The 19,999-nt window shown below is 39.2% G+C and overlaps 1 protein-coding gene across 1 annotated transcript; it reads right to left on the bottom strand.

Annotated features, from left to right (window-relative positions):
* Positions 1-4,354: 4,354 nt before the first annotated feature.
* Positions 4,355-18,503, bottom strand: b3gntl1 (UDP-GlcNAc:betaGal beta-1,3-N-acetylglucosaminyltransferase-like 1). The gene is made up of 12 exons (XM_005743700.1): positions 18,091-18,503; positions 16,900-17,016; positions 16,706-16,805; positions 15,446-15,510; positions 14,577-14,642; positions 13,645-13,740; positions 10,203-10,298; positions 8,908-9,032; positions 6,569-6,704; positions 6,377-6,445; positions 6,204-6,278; positions 4,355-4,697 (listed from the first exon to the last, which is right to left on the bottom strand). The coding sequence occupies exons 1-12, from the start codon at positions 18,310-18,312 to the stop codon at positions 4,617-4,619; spliced, it is 1,248 nt and encodes a 415-aa protein (XP_005743757.1). The 5' UTR covers positions 18,313-18,503; the 3' UTR covers positions 4,355-4,616.
* Positions 18,504-19,999: the final 1,496 nt, after the last annotated feature.

The following is a 19,999-nucleotide window of genomic DNA, read 5'->3' as shown; positions in this document are numbered from 1 at the left end:
AAATTTTTTAAATGTTTCATAATGGTCTTGGTTTACACCTATCACCTGGTGCCCGATCCAATTAATTTTGCAGTGTCTTAATGGCAGTAGCTACTGTGGATGTATACACAGAAATGCATAGTCTTGCACAAGATTATCCATTTCTGGATAGTCATGTCCAAGACTGCATGACTATAGATTTCATATCCCAAAGACATCATGGAGGAAATCAGTATTTGACATTTTGTGGCCTGATTTCTTTCACTGCTAATGATGCTGAGGTCTTAATGGTACATGTCAGAGTAAAAATTAAATTTCAGCTATTATAATAATAATAAACTTTATTTATAAAGCACACTTAAAAACCAAGGGTATGCCAAGGTGCTTAACAAGTAAGATAGAGAATAGGAGGAGGATAATAGAAATAGGACCAAAGCAAGTACTAAGTATGCAAGCAGATAACTGTCACTCATACATAGGAAAGCAACGGGTACAGAGCAAACAAGAATTTAAATGAGCATAAAAGTGCATGATATAAAATCATAAAAGAAATATTAACTAGAGGGAAAGGCAAGATTGAATAAGTGGGTTTTTAATCATGATTTGAACAGTGCAATGGAATCAGATGTGCGGAGGTCGAGAGGAAGGGTATTAGCTTTAAGGACTTGTAAATGTCTAGCAATTTTCTGGCCTTGGTGATCATTTGACGATACATTTGTTAAGGGGTTTACTCTGTACACTTGAAAAATTTCATATACCTCACATCAGTGGCCAAATTAGAATAACCAGTTAACCTAACATGTCTTTTAACTCTGGGAGGAAGCTGGAGTACCTGATGTAACACCACACACCTACAGCGAGAACATGCAAACCTCATAAGGAAGGGCTTCTGTGTGGCCAATCAGACCAGCCCAACCAGCTTTGTAGTTACTATTTCAAAGTAGGAATGTACATGCAAATAGATATTTTTTCTTCCACTTCACAGTAGTTCTGTTTTGCTGGTGGTTGTAGCTCAGGAGTTACAGCATGTTTTTTAGTGATCAGATGGATGGTGGTTTTATCTGTGACTGCTCCAGTCTGCATGCCAAACTATCCGTTGGCAAGATACTGAACCCCACGCTGCTCTCCAAAGTCTTCATTTGAGTTAGAGAGAATTTAGACATAGAAAAAAAGGTGCACTGGTGAATGAAGCATGTTGTATAAAGTGCTGTGGGTGCTCAAGAATCGTAGAAAAGGACCTATTTGGTGATAAAATTAACAAAGGTATCAGTTTTTGTTATTTTAGGCCTATAATTGCCACAAAACATGACATTGTAATAATGAAAATGAAGAGCCAAAGTATTTATAGTTAAACAGGCTGCTTTGCCTTCACCATAAGGTTCAAATACCTTTTGTGGCTCCGTAGAGATTCGATTAAAAATCGAACCGCCCAGTTAGTTGCTTTTAATTTGATTATACGCTGCTATTGCATAACACTTCCAATGGTAAAACAGATGGTAATTATTGCAAATAGTCAGTGTGCTTTCTCTTTATAGTGCAGCATTTTACACAGCATGCATGTGCATCTCCTTTTCAGAAACAAAAACCTCTTCTGGAGGGAGATGTCGAAACAAAGGAATGCTGTATCATTCCAGGTGAATGAAAAAGCCCTCAGTCTCTGACCCGTGACCCCCCCTTCATTCAAACACTCCACTCTCTTATCTCTTTTTCTTATCAGCTGCACTGCCAGAGCTCATGCAGCTGTGTAAGAATGCGTGTGTATATTTCTTCTACACACGCGTAGATTTATTTGACCAGTGAGGGCAAGCAGGCTCCGGGGTCGGGGTCATTCGGTCCGCTTGTGTGTGTGCATTATGAGGTCTGATGTCTGCAGAGCACCAGAGTGTATACACTGAGTAAAGCTCTGTTTACTCTCTTTCATAGATCCTCCATTAGAGCTCACTCTGATCATCCACCAAGTGCTTCATCATGAGGGCAGACTGGCTAAAAAGTGCGTTATTTAGACAGGATGCGGTCTTACTTAAACAGCTTGTTCTCAAATATTTTGTGTTCATTCATCCAAAGAATATTACAGTTTTATGACTGCACATACTTTGAATGACGGGTTGCATTCGGAAGCAGATAAATGTTACGTTTCGAATATGCCCCACCTTAAACAAAACGGCAAATCATTTATGTAAAAAACCCCAAATCACATGCAAAGTCTCTCTCTGGAAAAGCCTTGTTGATTAAAGGGAAAATTCACCTCCAAATCATTGTTGTTGTTGTTTTGGGTTTTTTACATTACTTTGGTGTGAGTCACTCTGTTTGGAGAAATCAGCTACAGACGCATTAACCCCTCTCTTGAATATAAAAGAACTAAATGGCACTTTTTTTTTATGGAGATCAAAACTGTAAAAACTATACCAGCTGTGTTTATCGATCTGCAGAACAAAGCATACATCCACCTGTTACAAAAAGTAGGCGACAGCTCGGCAGGACATAAGCATTAATGGTGTCCCCCACTCAGCTGAGATGTAATATCAGCTAGCTGCACTCTCCTTTTTCGGTGGACATGGACAGTAGAAAGAAAATAATTCCTACAAAAAATCATTGTATGTTACGGGATTTTTTTAATCACCTAGGTCATTGGTGTGGACACAACAATCTGCCCAGCACACTAAAATGTGCCATTTAACTCCATTAATTTAGCTCTATTATATCAAAGACAGACATTTTTACAGCCTGCTTTTTCAAAACGGGGCAACTCACATCAAAACAACACTCTGGATGGATAAAACGCACTCCAGGGTGGAGGTGGAAAATGGGTAAATCTGATTTTGGTTGTACTGTTCCTTTAAGTTTTTGAGTTTAAAGGAGAGAGGGAAGAGGGGGTGTAGATAGAAGCTAGTGGCTAAGTGGATGTGAATCTTTTTTTCTCTGCCCAAACAAAGCACTGTGCGGTGTGGGTGGCAGAGGCAAGGGGCTTTCACCTCAAACCTGACTCACTCCTGCTATTTATCCAACACTAAATCCAATCCTACCTACTAATGTGGTGCAGTGATTATGTGTCACTTTGTGCCTATGATAACAAAGGTAGCGAAAATAAAACTTTGGTAGGGATGACGACCGTTTTTTTAACCATCGCTGCCCTTTAAACTGTTGTGGCCAAATTTACAGTAATGCAAACCACGACGCCAAACCAGCAAACATTGGGGGATATTTTGTGTGGATAGGTCTGTTTACCTTTGGGCAGAAAAACTCCTCACTCTGTGAGGTAACATAAATGTTTTTTTTATGTGTTTACGTATCAAAATTGTGCCCTCTTAAAGAGGTTATTGTTCTTTAGATTTCATAAGAGACCCAGGGAAAGAGAAACAAATGTGAGTTGAATCTGTGTTTGCACATTCTTTGCAGATGTGTGCGTGCATCTGATTTTACACAGTTGCATCAGGGAACAATTGTTAAGAAATGTGGTCATAAAACATCCCACCCTTTATAAATTGTACTTTCTGTCATGACTGCACTTCCCTTTAACTTCAGTTACAAGTTCAAGAATACAGGTTGGCAATTATCGAACTGGCTTCACACAGACTGTGTGATATTTTATTCCTTCAGTAATGAACACTGGCAATGTCCTCTTGCATGATATAGAACAGTCATCTGTAAAGTACAAGGGTTTCAGATCTTCACATTTGTTTCTATCCTTTCATATCTTCCCTTGTGCTGCCTCTTTCAGCTGTGGTTCAGTTCATCGTTACTTTTTGCTTTTAAAAGTGTCAGTTTAACATTTTGGGAAATACACACGCTTTTTAATTTAAAATAATAATAAACGTGTCAGCAGTCAGTCAGCTTAGCTTAGTGTATTATCACAGCTAAACCTGTTGCATGCGTATTTCAGGGAGTTCCTTTCTCAAGGCGCAAAATAAAGGGAGGAGAATATTTAAATCAAGCATCCAAACTATTTTAATAATGTTTACGACATGTCAGTAACTGCTTGCGCAGCTATTTAATTCTGAAAAAAATCAGGTCTTATTTTTTGCGCTTGATATTGAAATGAACTTAGTGCCTTTTTTGTAAATCAATAAAATAACCACACCTTGGCCTGTTTAGTAAATCTGTCCCCACCTTTGTAAGACACTAAATTGTTTTGTTTCCATTTGACCTGTTATGTACATTTTTGTATGTATTAAAGATGAGGAGACTCAAAGGTGTTAGGCTGTAATTGTTCTTAAATTAAGCTATGTTAAATTTCACTTGGTTTTATATTTTCTTTTTTGTAATATACGAGTCTGGTATCAACCATTACTCATCACTCAGCAAGAAATGTGGAATTAGCCTTACAAACCTTTGTGCTATGCTTAAGGAGAGGGTCAGAAAAAGTCAGAGCTGGGATATCCTGTTGTGACTTTATTAGCCGATATATCAAAGTGAAACTACAAAAAATGGCATTTAACCCATTTTAAGACTTAAAATACACAACAGCCATCTGCTACCCTCATCTTTGTAAATGTGCACTTATTTCCAGTGTTCACTCTTTTCCTGTTATGACCTGCCTACTTCTCAGTTTGCATATATGTGAAAGTGACGTATTCCTCTGCATTCCACTGCCTGTTAACCTGCAAGCCTCCTCCAGTCTTCCCCATCTCCCTGAACAGTCAGTTGAAGTGGTAATAATCTATTCCTTCCTTCAGCTGCAAAGAATTTAGATTTTCCTCCAGGTTGCCTCCAGTCATGTCCTACGAATGAAAAGATGCCACGAGAGAAAGAACATTAACAGAAAACATCATGGCAGGCCACAGTTTCTACAACACAACTTTCATTCACAAACATCATCATTTTCTTTCAAGTCTGAAATCAGCCATCAGGGTTTGTGGACTTCAGAATTCTTTTGACTTGGTATTTCTTACTTAAAGCAGCAGCAAGCAAGAAGGAAAAGGAAATAAATAGTGAGAAAACAACCTTTTCCTGCAGCTTTGTCTTTAAACTGGGGGGAGGGGGGGAGTGTCACTGTGTCATTGAGCTTTTTACATAGCTAGCTGTTACCTTTGATTGCATGTGAAAGTAAGGTTAACAGACTAACTATGCAAGAAAAGAATGACATGCTCGATGTGCATTTTGAAGCTGATACAGTAGAAATGTTTCTGAAATGCTGATATTAGCACATTTATTGCACTTATCAGACCATCTTTGACACTCTTGTTTTGATAGATTTGCTCCTTTTTTTTTCTTTTGTTTTCCAGTGCAGGCAGCTGTTATAATGTTGGAATATCAAATTTTCCTGCAGGATTTTCTGCCACTCAATCAAGCATTCCTTTATATGAAGGAATGCCTGATTTGAACAACAGTTTTTTGGAACATCCCGTCTCTTGTGAGTACCAAACTCTCTTTTCAGGGGCCAATTTTTCAAAATCCTGAACAGATCCAAGAGGAGTTGCAGAAGTCTTGTTTTTGAGGCTACTTGAATTACAAAATGCTAAAAGGTCCTTATGGAATTTGACCAATGATAGAAAAACATGATAGACTCCCTCGGCTTTAAGCCAAAAGAAATACAACAATAAATGTTTGACTAAACTAAAGGAATTTAGGTTGAACCAGAGTCTTTGAGAAAAGTTGAAATCAATATATTTGCTGATAATAAATATTTGACACCTGGGTGTAAACCCAGTGTGATTGAGTCCAGGTGTTTGTTTATGTGGATGTCATAGAGAACAAGAGAGAGAATGATTGGGTCCAGGTCTCCATCTCCTCCGACTCTGATTACTTCTCCCAATTCCCATAATTGAGCAATTAGTAGACCCCTGAGGTGGGGTGGGGTGGGGGTCACCATAGATTTGAATCTGAATTTGGCTGTGTGATAAATAGATATTACGTGATTTAACTGCCACAATGGATGTGTGTGTAATTACATACTGAAAACCAATGAATAAAAAGAAACTGCCATTGTTCTAGGTAAAGCCTATGTGTACTGCCACGATCTGGAGTATAAAATGCAAACCATGATATGTGTTATATGCAAACACAATAGTGGCAAAAACATGTAATGTTTGTACAAGCATCGTGTGATCAAAGATCAGGCTGCTGTCTCTACCCATTTCCTGACAGCCTCTCCTGTGTTTGTGTGTGTTATGTCGTGCAGTGGGCACACGCCCTTCATCATTATGTTGTTAACATAGATTACAGACCTGAGGAACAGATGGTCAGAAACAGCAAACATACAACACACAAACATGCTTTTTGCTCACCAGTTTGACACAGATGATGAAAGGAGCGGAGGCGTTTTTGTAATGCAGAACTTGAATCTTTGGCTTAGGCCTTTCCTAGAAAGATACGGGAACACGAGAGAGGTTAATAAAAAATAAATCACTGGAATAAAGCCATCTTGGAGACCTGTTTAATGTAACAAATATGATCTCACCTTGGACTCCTCGTATGTATAGAAGCCTTTCTGGATCTTGTTCTCATCCACATCACAGAAAGCCTTGACCTAAAATAACAGAATGACACTAATTTCAAACACGCATTTCACAACTTTTTTCATTATCTGTATCTACTGAGACACAGGAAGCAGGTTGATTTGGCTGGTTATTTCCATCTGAAGGCAACATACTTTCTTCTGATTGGCTGGGCTAAGCGATCGGTACAGCTTTCGGCCTTGTTTACCAGCGTTCCATATGGTGAAGCTCTCCCATTGGCTGAGAACTCTCTCCTGCAGGAAGTCTACTCGCAGCTTCCAAATAGTCTCTCTGTGAACAGAGTGGCCAGAGAAGTCTAAATTAATCAGACTGTCACTGGTACAACTCCGAGATTCTTTTTATTTAGTGTGGGGAAAGAAGCAGTTGAATCTAAGCAGCAGGTTGAACACTTTCAAGGAAGCTGAAGGTCTTGGGAGAAGCTCCCCTCTGAACCCGTTTAACAGTTTCTGGGGTTTTTTTGTTTGTTTTTTAGAGATTTCTCTCTGGAAGTCCCACTCTGACCACTTGTACTTGCGATTTCACACCGAGGCTCAAAGAGCAAGTATCACCTACTGAGTCAAAATGAGCAAACTTTCACATTATGAGTCACTACTAGTGACATGAGCTGGCTCTTAGGCTATGAGCTAAGGACTAAACAACAGCTTTCAGTAAAAGACTCTACGAGTATGTTTGTTGTGTATTTGACTTTCCTAGATTCAATTAATCTCCCACAAAAAAAAACAAAGACTTCTACTGTAACTCCTTAAAGTGGCTGAGGAAGAATATTTACCATTGGTGAACTGTAACATGTGCTGTAGTCAAAATACATCAAAACCACTTGTTTCCCTCTTCTCTTATTACCTACCCTTCTTGCCAGATCTGAATCCCTTCATCCATTTCCCCAAAAATTAGATTTAAGTTGAGCAGTCGTCATTTACACTGACTGCAAAAGCTCTGGGATTAGAGGAGGAGCAAGTGTAAGGGTACAAAACAGAGCTTCCAATGACCGATCGAAAAAAAAGCAGCTGATGAAATGTTGGTCAGTTTGTTTACAACCGGTCTGATTGAGACAGCCTAACTTAGTTGTGCTCTATTGTAAATGATCAGTGAATACAATTGAAAGCTAAAGCTACAAATTTAAACCATCCTTTCGGTGTCATACCTTTACAAAGCGGCAAGTACTACATTTATTAAGTTGTGATCTGTTGCTTTAAGTAGATGGAAAATTTTATGCATGTAAATTAGTTTGACTTCCTGTAACCTCTGCACAACTGTGTACAGGGTTCTCTCTCTCTCTCTCACACACACCGTCAAGATTAAATCTGTCTATGTTTACAAGCTTAACCCCCTTCTACTCACATTTTAAAACAAAGGCACTAATAATGAGAAATCAAGCAGACATTCTCAGAAAGTGCTTCACTCTCATCTCTTGATGCGAACTTCTTACTTTTTTAAGCACTGGGCCTCATATGGCAAGCAAACCCGATTCCACCATCATCGTGGAGCTCGGGTGGTCTCCAGATTCCTTGGTTATTATGCATTCTCTATACAGGCTTTGATTCTAAGGCAGGGCAGCAATATGGTAGAGATTAACTACACACAAACCTTTTCATCTCATTTACAAACAGTGCATTTCTGTGTAAGTAAGCCTCCCAACTCAGTTACTTTTTGGCAGTTTCTTTTAAAAGACTTCACACCTCACATTTAGCACATCTACAATTACATGCATGAGCAAGATCGACGTAAATAGACAAAAATAAGATAATGGTTTCATTTCACTAAAGAGAGGAAGTAAGTAGGCAGTACATGGGAAGGGGTTATAAGAAGTAGGGGAGAGTGGAAGGCAGCTAGCTTGAAATAGATCTCCAAAAATAGATGATAGATGAAGACAGAGGAGGATGATTGGTGAAGGAGTGCGTCAACACGGGCAGATATTCGAGCACTGGTTAGACGCAAGGGAGAAAGGAAGGAAAGAGGGAAGGAAGGTGGGATAACAGGAAAGAAGGGATGAAAGGTTAGGCAGTGTGAGTGGAGAGAAGGCAGGAAAGATCTTTTTCTTTGGTGTGTTTTAGATTTAGAGACAGACCCACACACCTGCAGAGACTGCATGCTGATGCACAGGCAACAGCAGGAATGCACACGTGCTCACACACACGCGTGCATGCGCGCACACACAACGCTACGCAATATGTCAAACATTTCTGTTCACAACGCGATCCGATTCCCTCCCAGCACCACTGGACAGATACTGAGCATTCCACAGAGAGAAGAAAACGCATAGAAATTCCTGATTCATACGCTGGGAAAGTGACTGAAATTCCACAAACTCAAGCTTACTAAAACACGTGTCTGTGTATGTGTGTGAGTATATCTGTGTGTGAGCTCTGAGAAAATCTGGGATGCCAGTGGGCAGCTGTGAGTAGGTGGAGGATCAACACCATGTCCAAGTATGTGTGTGTGAATGCAGCTGAAGAGGAATGATGGTTGGACTGACTCAGTTACGGAGTGAGTGGCTGCTTTCTCATGATAACGATATATCAGCAGGCACTGGTCAACCCGGAACAGACCCCCACCATGACGAAGACTCTGGTAAAAAAAGAGAAGATCCTCTGGGACTCCCTGGAGACAGAGAAGAAGAATTATGGTATGATATGACATATGCCCAAACACAGAGAGCTGCAGCTAGGCCTTACCTCCACTAATCCGAGTCACTAAACTGAACCTCCTGAATATTTGGTGCTTTTTTAACTGAATTGTCTGACAAATAAGATGACTTGGTATGCGGCTAAATAAAGACCATCTGAGAACTCTGTGCTTGAGCTTTGGGGAGTAAAATTGTTGCATTAGTCTGTTCATCTATGTCTGTGCATCCCAACCATACAGGGTATGGATGCAGTTTGCTAGTCCATGTTGGAAGTGCTAGCTGATAACTTGCCACACTACCTTCTAGTCTAAATCTTGTAAATTCTGATTCCAAAAATCCAATATAGCAACATTTAAATGCTAACATTAAGGGTTCCTTTCTTCTTTTAACAACAGTCCACAAATAAGGAGTAGACCAGTTGCTGGATGTTTGGGAGATTAACGTGTTGCATTCTTATCTGATATAAGACTCCAGCTGGTTAACAGTCCTGGGTGTTGTCTGTCCTGTTTGTAGTTTCATGATTTTTAGCAACACTTACTTTTCACGCTTTTCGTAAACCCTGTCCTAACCTTTTGTGTTGTTGTGCTCACTTTTTCATGGAACAGTAAAATGACATGATATATTTTCAGTGTTCTATAATGAATAAAATATGGATTTACGGGATTTGCAAATCATTCCCTTCTGTTTTTATTAGCATTTTCGTCCCAGCTTTCTTGGATTTGGGCTTATATATCAGATATCAAATGTATTTTTGATAGTGAGAACATTTAACAATTGTGTTTTTAGCAGTGTGCTAGATGTGAGAAAGGAAAACGTCAGGCAAGGTTTCAGTTGGATTTTCACAGAATTTCCTAGTTTTCATGTGTGAAAACAGCTGATATGAGTAGGGGTGAGAAGTCGAATGCTTTAAAGGATGTTCTTATCAGCTGCTCGAACAGTGTCTGAAAACTCCTCCGTTTCCACACCTTTCCATCTAGGTAATTCTTTCTGACATTCACAACCAATTCATACATTCAAGAAGTGACTGGTCAGGTGTATAGAGGTGACCGATCACTATTATTTCTGACATTTGGTGAGTCGACAAGAGCAACAAAGTGGGTTTGTGAACACCTCAGAGAGTCAGTTTGAGTAATAGGAATGCTTACCTTGCCTCCCTCATCAAACGGCCCAACTTTCTGATACCATTCCCGTGAGCAGAACCATGTTGGCATGACAACACTGGGCCCATGGGAGGTGTACACCTGAAACCGACAAACTGTTAGAATTTCATAAATTTTCAGTTTGTGGCAGATCTGTAGGAGTATATTCTGGTCAATAACCTAATAAAGAGACAATATACAGTGTCATATTAGCTACACACCGTCCAACTTAAATTAATTGTTTGTGTTGCTGTGCTTGAGATTCATTTGAAAAAGGTTTCATGCACATTTTTATTCAAGAATGAATGTATCTAATGCATCTGGTTTTACACGTTTTTACCTTTAGCTCACAGGGTGCCAGGAGCACAGGCAACGTCAACACATTTTTAAAAAAGTTTTTTCTTGTGCCACTTTCAGTAAATAAAGGTTATTAATTACTATGTTTTTATTTTCTTATACTATTTCTGTTATTTCACATTGTGCGAACTTTACTGGATGGATTTTGAAGCTACTGGCTCTGAAAAATTTCGCAATAGTATTTAAGCAACAAGCTGCACTCAGGAGAAGTTTAGTTCTATTCCTGAAAACAAAATAGGTTAGAGTGCAGCCACATGTGCTTTCTTAAAGCAGTGTGTGTGCTTCCTGAAGTGTGCAGGGGAAGGATACACATTTCCATCCTCTCGCATATGATTCTTTGACTAATGAGTTTGTTTTGGCTTCTCCTCGTTTCTCTGACCGCAAAACTCTTTTAATACATCAGGATCGGATTATGTCCACTATATTTCTTTCTCTTTTTACAGATGCAGGCCCCCAACTCGTTTGTTACACCAGCACCCAGCCCCCTCTCAGTTCCCCACCCCTGCTTGTTCCTCATCTCTGTGTGTATTTTGTAACAGTAATATTTTTGCATATTGAATCTAAAGGTCATTTCAGGTGGTCCTACTTCCCTCTCCCACTACATCACTCTGTCTTACACACTGTGTGCATATGCATTTGTATTTGTGTGATTGTTCATGGTTGAAGTGGAAATACTACTGCGTAACAGAAATGCATCACAGATGAAAATAATTGTGCAAAACATCTGGATCCAGGCAGTTGAACAGCTGGACAGAATCTGGAGTGTATGAGTGTGTGTTCATGTGTGTGTGTCCGCCTACGTGCATCTCTTTGCCTTTCTGTAGTAATATTGCAACATTTTGCAGATGTAAGCTGTGGCCAAAAGCATGAATAAGAGACCAAGTTCTGGGAAAGACTGCGAGCATTAGGGTGAACGTGAGTAATCAGAGGGGTAGAGAACATTTTAGACAACCATATCTAATGCCCTACAGATGAATGTTAGAGTAAAAGAAGCAGTGCTCAATGTAAATTTTAAAGTTTAACTCGGTTAAGTCCAGTTTCTTTGTCAAGAAAGTAAAAGCAAAGGCAGATAGAGTCAAGAAAGAGAAGGGGAAGGAAAAGGAAAAGGAGCGGCTTTTAAGACTGCAGAATCAATGTATGATCTCATTCTCATGCTCCATGAAACTTAATATCATATAAATATCCTGGAATGTCTGCTAAGGAGTTATGCAGACCTTGTGTGTGTGTGTGTGTGTGTGTGTGTGTGTGTGTGTGTGTGTGTGTGTGTGTGTGTGTGTGTGTGTGTTAGGGAGAGTGAGCCAGTCCAGGTTGTCTTGTATCCTTAGTGACAGCGTGTTTTGTTAAGTCAGAAACAGCAGACTTCCATCTCTTCAAAAACAGACATACTTCCAGGGGTTTTACTTTTATATCACTGTTTTTTTTATTACTTCGTGAATAATGTAACTTTTTAAAAACACACTGGGTAAATATTTTCACTTGATCACATCGTCAAAGAAATTCTAAAAAAAATGTTCCAATACTTATAGTCTGAATAAGTATTGGAATTTGCCTATTTAGAGCGCTTGTATGGCAAACACAAGTGGACACAACTCTCAAATCTTGCCCACTATATTTGATTATGAGTACAAGCATAAAGTCATAAATTACAGCAAAAACGTAGCCAAGCTGGTCAAGTGACCAAATGCTTTCATGGCTTTGAGTGATTAGTAAGGCTCATGATTAGTTCATAGTTCCTCCTGCCAGGGCCAACAGCTTGTGCATCTGTTATGCATCTATCAGGGTGTATTCACTGGTTACCTTATGGCTTCCCATCTATGACAGAAATCATAATTTCATTAATGTAGTCAGCACTTAGGTCAAGAATGTTTAACACCATTACCTTTTATGTCTTTATGGAGCCCTTTACCAATGAATTTGGAACTTACATGTTACTGTCATCATAGGACAATTAGAAAAAGACTGAACAAACATGGCTTATTTGGCTTATATCCCTCTAAAAAGAGCACGGTAGAAGAGTCCACAATACTAATAGAATAATGGAGATTTTATTCATAATGCACAGTGTCAGATTTGATGAAAACCTAATATAGTATATCTGCACAAACATCTCATACCTACTGACATGCACCCTGGTGGAGGGATGATGACCTGGGCTTGTTTTGCAACCACAGGGCGCGGGCACCTTGAGTAGACCATAAAGTCTTTGTATACCAAAGTATTCTAGAGCTAAATGTAAGACTATCCATCCAACAGCTAAAGCTTGGCCCAAATTGGGTCACGCAACAGGACAATGATCCCAAACACAGCAGCCAAGAAGAAGCAACGTGCTGCAATGGCGCAGTCAAAGTCCCAACCTCAGCTTGATTGAAAGGCTGTAGCAAGACCTCAAGAGAGCCGTGCATAAGCAAATGCCCACAAACCTCAATGAACTGAAGCAACGCTGTAATGACAAGTGGACCAAAACTCCTCCACAATGATGTGAGAAAACGATGAAGTCATACAGAAACCAATTACTTCAAGATATTGCTTAAAAAGGTGGCTCTACAAGCTACTGAATCACAGGGTTTATATATATAACGAGTCCTTTGGCATGACTGCAGATGCCGTCAATGTATGAAATATAACAAGGAGCACAGAAACAGTTTGAAGCTTGTAGGTTTATTGAGTAGTGAGCTACCTGTTTTCTTATTTTTTCTTATTTGTTTTAAATGATGTACTCAATTTTTCAGACAGCTTTACAGTATAATAAAACTAAAGTGCTTGTGTATGATGATTTGCTAGCTGCACAAGGCTTTCTACACAAAGCTCAAAACTTTTACCAGCTTCCACTACAGGCTGCCCTCAGCAGACTGCTGGCACTGGGGTCTGTTTCCTCTGCTGGGATTGTGATAGACAGAGAGGTCAGGAGTGATGCAGCATCCTCTCTCCACTCCACAAACACATTTCCGTGGAAACTGCGTACAGCAGGTATGTATCCTGTTTCAAACTGACCTAGTAGCTGCCTGTCACGTGACCTCACGCATTCACATATGCATGCGAAAACACATTAGTCGGCAATCAAAACATGCTCCGCTAAGCTGCATTCATTTACCTGTGTGATGAGCTGGTCCTGACTGAGTGTGTTGATCCAGCGAGTGTAACGCTCTGTAGATCCTTCCGGTACCCGCTGGACTCTGCAGCCAATCAGCTATCATGGAAACACACATACACAACTTTGTGAGTAAAATAAAAAATTTCACTCCAAGAACCACCCAAAACATTTTCAATCATTTTAGACAAAATTCTGTATCAGAGAGCTTCTGTGTTTGTTTGTTTTTGCAAATCGAGCTGCACAAACTTCCAACGATTTGAGTAATTATCCTTCAGACTGAAGGCTGAGTTTGAAATATTAACTTGATTTTGAAGTTTAATAGAATTGTTTAACATCTTTTTTTATTTCAGATAATAAAAAAACTAAGATATTATTGGCAGAATAACTAATAAGTCATCTAAAAGTTCTAATACATTTCACCCAAATAATGCAAACTACTGCTTCATATCGTGTTTCCTATGAGACATATTCAAGCAAAAAAAGGAAAGAAAGAATTACATCAGAATCAGAGGATACATAAAGAGAGAGGTTATAGAAAACTTAAAAAACAAAATACGGGTCCCATTTTTTCACCTACAACTATAAAAAAATTACAGTTGGAACAGAACCAGGCAGGCTGTTTATGGAGGACAGCAAGCCTGCTGTCTCTATGCTGTCGCCCTTATTTTCCACACACACATGACCTATAACCCCTGACCTGCCAGGTCAAAGAAAGCATCAACACCGGATACTCACTCTGTTCTACATGCCAACTGTACAGCAGCACGCGCACGCATGCACATGCTCACTCTCACAAACAATATCTTTTTTGTTGTTGTTGTTTTCATTTTAACACTGATAGTCAGAGGGAAAGGTAGAGAGGAGGAGGAAGAGAAGTGAGAAGAAAAGACAGGGAAGGAAGTGATTAAGCAAACGCTTAAGAGAGAACTTACAGTGTTTTTGTGCAAGACGGACGCCTCATACTGCAGACGAATTCTTTGGGGCAACATAATGTCATCCTAAAGTTAAGAAAATAATTATTTTAAATGTCTATGCCAATAACACGTGACAACAAATGGACAATACACACAATTCTTTTTCATTTGCACTTAATGAACTATATTAGAGCTTGGTCAAAATGGTTTGTGTTGGATTTTCTATTGTTAGTTTTGACAATTTTAGCATTTTAACATAAAAAACAATTTTTTAATAATCTCGGAGGGGTCTGTCTAACTGCAATGATAGATAGAAAATAGGCAAAAACCTTGATGTGCACAGAACAAGAGTTTATCTTCATAGCGTGGTTGAGATAAAGGCTGTATTTAAAGTTTAAGAGGGTAAAATATATCAGTATATCAGCATTACCAGAAAAAGAGTCACAAGAATAAACAGAACTAGTTGACTGCTTTCAGATAAACCAATCTCATAGGCACTGAGTGTTTTCTGTGAAAAGTTAGCAGAAAACAGCCAAGTTGATATGATGCGACTCTGAAAGATAAGAGCAAATATAGCCAGAGGCGATCAGAGGTTGGAAGATTGTCAGATGTTTGGAGCTTTCATTTTTGGCTGTGTCAGATGAGTGTGTCAGATGAGTGTTTCAGATAAGCAGCTACAAAGCACTGTGTCAAAAACAGAGCTATCCTAATCTAACTTAAACTTCTCTTTCATGTTCATGTTTAGCCCGTCAGTCGGTAACTTGACTGCTGAGATCTGTGTTTGCATGTATTTTCTGGATAACTGAACACCCCGGTATGATTTCATTATTTTGGACATACTATTGTATGTGTTATGAAAGATATGAAGCACACTTGGTCACACCCACCGCATCCTGAAAGCACAAGTATTGCCCACGACTCTGACATATGGCCTTATTCTTTGCATATCCCACTGAAAGACAAAAGAACATTTCATGCTTATTTGTTCTTACGGTTTTAAATATGTCTTTGTGAGACAGTTAAATGTGTGCTTGGATTCTTAATGAACTGTCAAACCAGACAACATGAAAAAGCGCTGCCGGTGTGTAAGCGCTTAAGTAAAGGCTCATTTATTACATTTCTGCTAGCTTGAGGGCTTTCAAATGTACTGCAAATTGTAGCGCATTGAAATGTGTTGCACTACGTTACAATGCACATTCTACAAATAAGTAAGAGACATGAACTTAACACATCCATCTGAAATCAGTATAAATTGCTGCAGAGTACCAGTTCCTGTTTCAGTCATGGAAAAAAAAGTCTCTTAAAGGTTGCACTGTATTTCTGCACTTCTCCTTAATTAAGCATTCACAAGAGTAAGTCCAACACTCATCACAGAGTGGAAGATTTTAAGGACCAGATCTTAAACGGCCCCTGATAAGCTGTTGCACCAATGGAAACTGACTTATTGTCTGAACTGCTTATTTTAATACAGTGGGCTGTATACAGACCTCGCTACTAACTGTGTAACGCTTCTGACAGTCACCAAACAAAGTAAAAGTACTTCAAAGCCTGTTGGACACAATTTCAATGAAACATTTTGTTCAACCCAGTAACCCTCGTGAAATGCTGAATGTGCAGATTCAGTGCAGCTGATCCCACTACTGATCAGCAGGGCCCAGAGTATAAAGACTGTTAGAAATGGCTCATTTACTGCCAGTAGGCCAATTTGGCAGCATTCAAGCTGCCTTCTTGTTAATGAGCTCAGTAGCTTTCACCGTTCTTTGGAGATTGTGTTTGGTTGAACTTTTGCCTTTGTTTTTGGTTGTTTCAGCATAAGGGCTGCTGCATGGCTGGTCTTTATGTCAACCATGTTCATATAAACTGATTTTACATGTAAATAAATCCCCCTTCTTTCACATACTTTCCATTTCTCCCCAGAAACTTGTCAGTACTCACCTCAGACATGGTTTATTCTGGGGAATGTAACAATGGCTTTCATTTGATATCATTAGCTGCCACAAATGGTGATAGGAACAACTGGGAAGATGTTACGGGAATTATGAGCATCTACTAGCATTAAGGCCTTCATGTTCAACTACAAAATAAAGGTCACATAATTTGATTGGGAGCGTGGATTGACTGCTGATCATATCCCAAAAGTTACTGACCTCCTTTAGGTTGTTCAGAGTTGTGACCAGAGATCACCACTGAGATGCCCTTTGCCTCTAGCCTCTCCCTCCAACCTTCCACCACTTTTTTCGAGTCATCCTAAAAGACACGCACATGCATAAGAGTTAAGTGATGTCTCAAACTATGAGACAATGTATTCTTTCACTTGTGTAAATATGCCTACAAAACCTACGGTGCTTGCGTCATCAAACACCGACAGCTCCATGGATCCAGAGAAATCTTGGACCAATATGGCCTGCAGACATTCATCCAGCCAGCATGATGCATTATACACTGGCATGACAATACTCTGAGTAAAGAAGACACAAATAGAAAGTTTACACTCAGTTCAACTGCTGCTTTGGCAACCACAAAAACAACAATCAAGCAGGATGGTATAAACTGGAAGTGCAGGAGGGAAGTGATCTTGAAAATGAGTAAAATTGCAACTGTAGCACTTCTTTAATCAAAAGGGCATGGAAATAACAAAAGTCAAACTCCTATATAGTAAGTAAGTTGAAATTGCCAGTGTCTATATGTACAACGTACGTTTCCAGTATATTAGGCACAACTTGGTTCAGACCAATCTGCTTGATTGGTCTGAACCAATCAAGCAGATTGGTTCTAATATTATACTGAACCTGTTACAGCTGCCAAAATAACTGACACAACTAAGGTATAGACTTGGGACATGTGGGGGTATTCAGTGGTACTTGGTGCTGATAATTTGGCAGTGGGTCCTGGATTTCTGGGGTGGGATCTCCATCAATCTGGCTTGTTTTACAGACTTCATGTCAATCCTTCATGGGGTAAGAAACTGGGCAAATAATTTAGGGACTTTTTCATTTTTAATGGAACAGTTTTGTTTTGCTTTTTCCATCTTGTCATTAGGTGCCCTGTGCTGAATTGGAGGCCGTTGATGTTGGGGAGTGCTTGGTTTGCAACAACATTTCAACATTTGTGTGGGTGTCAAAGTGAGAGTCACATAAATACCAGCACTCAATGTTTCCGAGTGCATTACACTGTAATATGTGGTTATTTTATTCATCTGTCCATCTACTGTTTAAATACTGTGGCTGACTGGTGTAGCCCAACAGATGCCACTTTCATTATTAGGATCTGTAATGGTTTCCCTAAAATAACTATAGCAAATATTTACGTTTCAAGCCCTGTATCTCTAGAAGACAAGCCTGTTGCTCTATTAGTTTGCTCTTAACAAATTAAAACCGCAAGTAAATGCCACACCACCGAAATAGAGCCGAGGATAAGCCTGTATGCTCAGTAAACAAACTATTTAGGGTGGTAATACTGGCCATATCACTTTTTATAACTTTTACTCTCCTTAATGTCAGTATCGACATTAAATTGAGTCATCATCACCCACCACATCCACAGTGCTCTTCTCCACCTCCCGCTCTTTGCCTCCTGTCAGTGTTTCCGTGGTGCGTAGCCGCTTCGGCGGGTTCATGTCGACCTCTGACTCCCTGACCTGCTGCTCCGTGTCCTCGCTGCGTCTCATGGGGCCAATATAAAAAGTAGCCAAGCGACCGCTAACTCGAGGGTATAGAATATAAGCTATAAGAAATGGTTGCAAATGTGTGTACATGTACAGAAAGGCAGGCAGACACGCGAAATCCACGTGGATTAAAGCAAAGCCATTTTAGGACACTTCTCAACATGAAGTGGACCCATTTCTACTACAAACATCACCTAAAAGGTCTCCTGTGAATTTTAACAGCGGACATCGTGACAATTTATCCTAAAGATGTAGCTCAAACCCACAGTGTTGCTAGCAGTTTAATAACTTCCGCAAATAATGACTCCCGGATGCTCATTGGCTCATGCAAAACACGGACAGACACCGGATTCGCTGCGGTTTACTGTCAATCATCTAAAGCGGTGACGTAGACGAAGCGTATGTATTGCTGTTTGTTTGAAGATACCGCGTTTCTGAAAACATGGCACCGGTAAAGTGTAGGATGAGGCGTAATTATTAAACAAACTGTCTAATTCAAGCTATTGGGATATTATTGGGATATATTTTGCTGCTTGTATATATAAATATTAAAATATATATATATATATTTCCCCTTTTCATTAATATTTATTATTGTTATTAATCCATTGCGCAAAATTACAAAACAGAAGCCTAATCTCTTACTTAACATTCTACAGTAAAATATATCACAATGGATAAATAAATAAGTGACTCGTACAATAAGTTTATTTATAGTTATTATAGTTATCTATGGTTATTGTCTTATTTACTTATTTTAATCGATCGACCTATCTATCTACAGTGATGTGAAAAAGTAGTAAAGTAATAAATTAAAAAAAATTCTATCTATCTATCAGGACCCAATCCTTTAAATCAACTAATAATACATACATTATCGGGTAATTACAATGACTTTAAATGTTTATAAAACAAATTTCATCATCGTTTTAATTTAAAGCACAACCGTGCCTCATGCTTGATTTGTTCTTGGCACAATAAAAGACTAAGTCATACACTCTGCTAATGTCACCGATGCGTTGTTTGTAGTATCTTAGTATCTTAAAATTTTATTTTCAAGTAAATGGAAGAAGATTTATCCCTATAACTCACTAAAGTAAACAGCTGGGTGTGTCGTTCTGGCTTCTTTGTTCTGTTTGGTCAGACTCAGCACTGATGACATACAACTGTGCAGCTCTTAGCTCTCATGTTGAATAGGGACCAGATCAGTGTGTTTTTCATGTTAATGTTGGCAGCCGTAGCATGGGATGTTTGTCTTGGTGAGCAGACAGAAAAACAGGATGGGCCATTGTTTTATATCATAGTTTTTATTTTCAAAAGTAACAGAATCACGAGGGAAGATTGTCTGTGTGTGTAGGAATTAGTGATGCTGAAGTCATGATATCTAAACTCTGTTACACCTTAGCTTCACTTCCACTGTATAGATTGCTAAACCCCCTTGTTATTCTCAAAATAATCCTCATTTGTTCTTTTTGTGCACTGATAAAACCATTCATGAGCAATAAAAAGAGAAAAGCCTAGAGGAACCAAGCTGCTTAACTTGTATATTATCCACTTTATGAAGACATAAACTGCCTTCCTCTTCTGGTTAATGTCCTGAGATAATTTTTAATGAAGTTCTGAATTTTATTGCACACACACGGTCCTCCTTAATCAGGGCATTGCATGGACAGGATGTCGTTTAAAAAACTGCTTTAAGTGAATACACACTGTGTTTATGTGCACGTGCTGAGACTAATTGTTCCCATGTTACTGTAACATCTCAGTCAGGCTTAGC

This window comes from Pundamilia nyererei, unplaced genomic scaffold, assembly GCF_000239375.1.
Source record: "Pundamilia nyererei isolate P.nyererei 1_Seehausen unplaced genomic scaffold, PunNye1.0 scaffold00134, whole genome shotgun sequence".
In the NCBI taxonomy this organism is placed as follows: Eukaryota; Metazoa; Chordata; class Actinopteri; order Cichliformes; family Cichlidae; genus Pundamilia; species Pundamilia nyererei.
The sequence above is the reverse complement of the archived record's forward strand: the minus strand, read 5'-3'. Positions and strand labels throughout refer to the sequence as shown.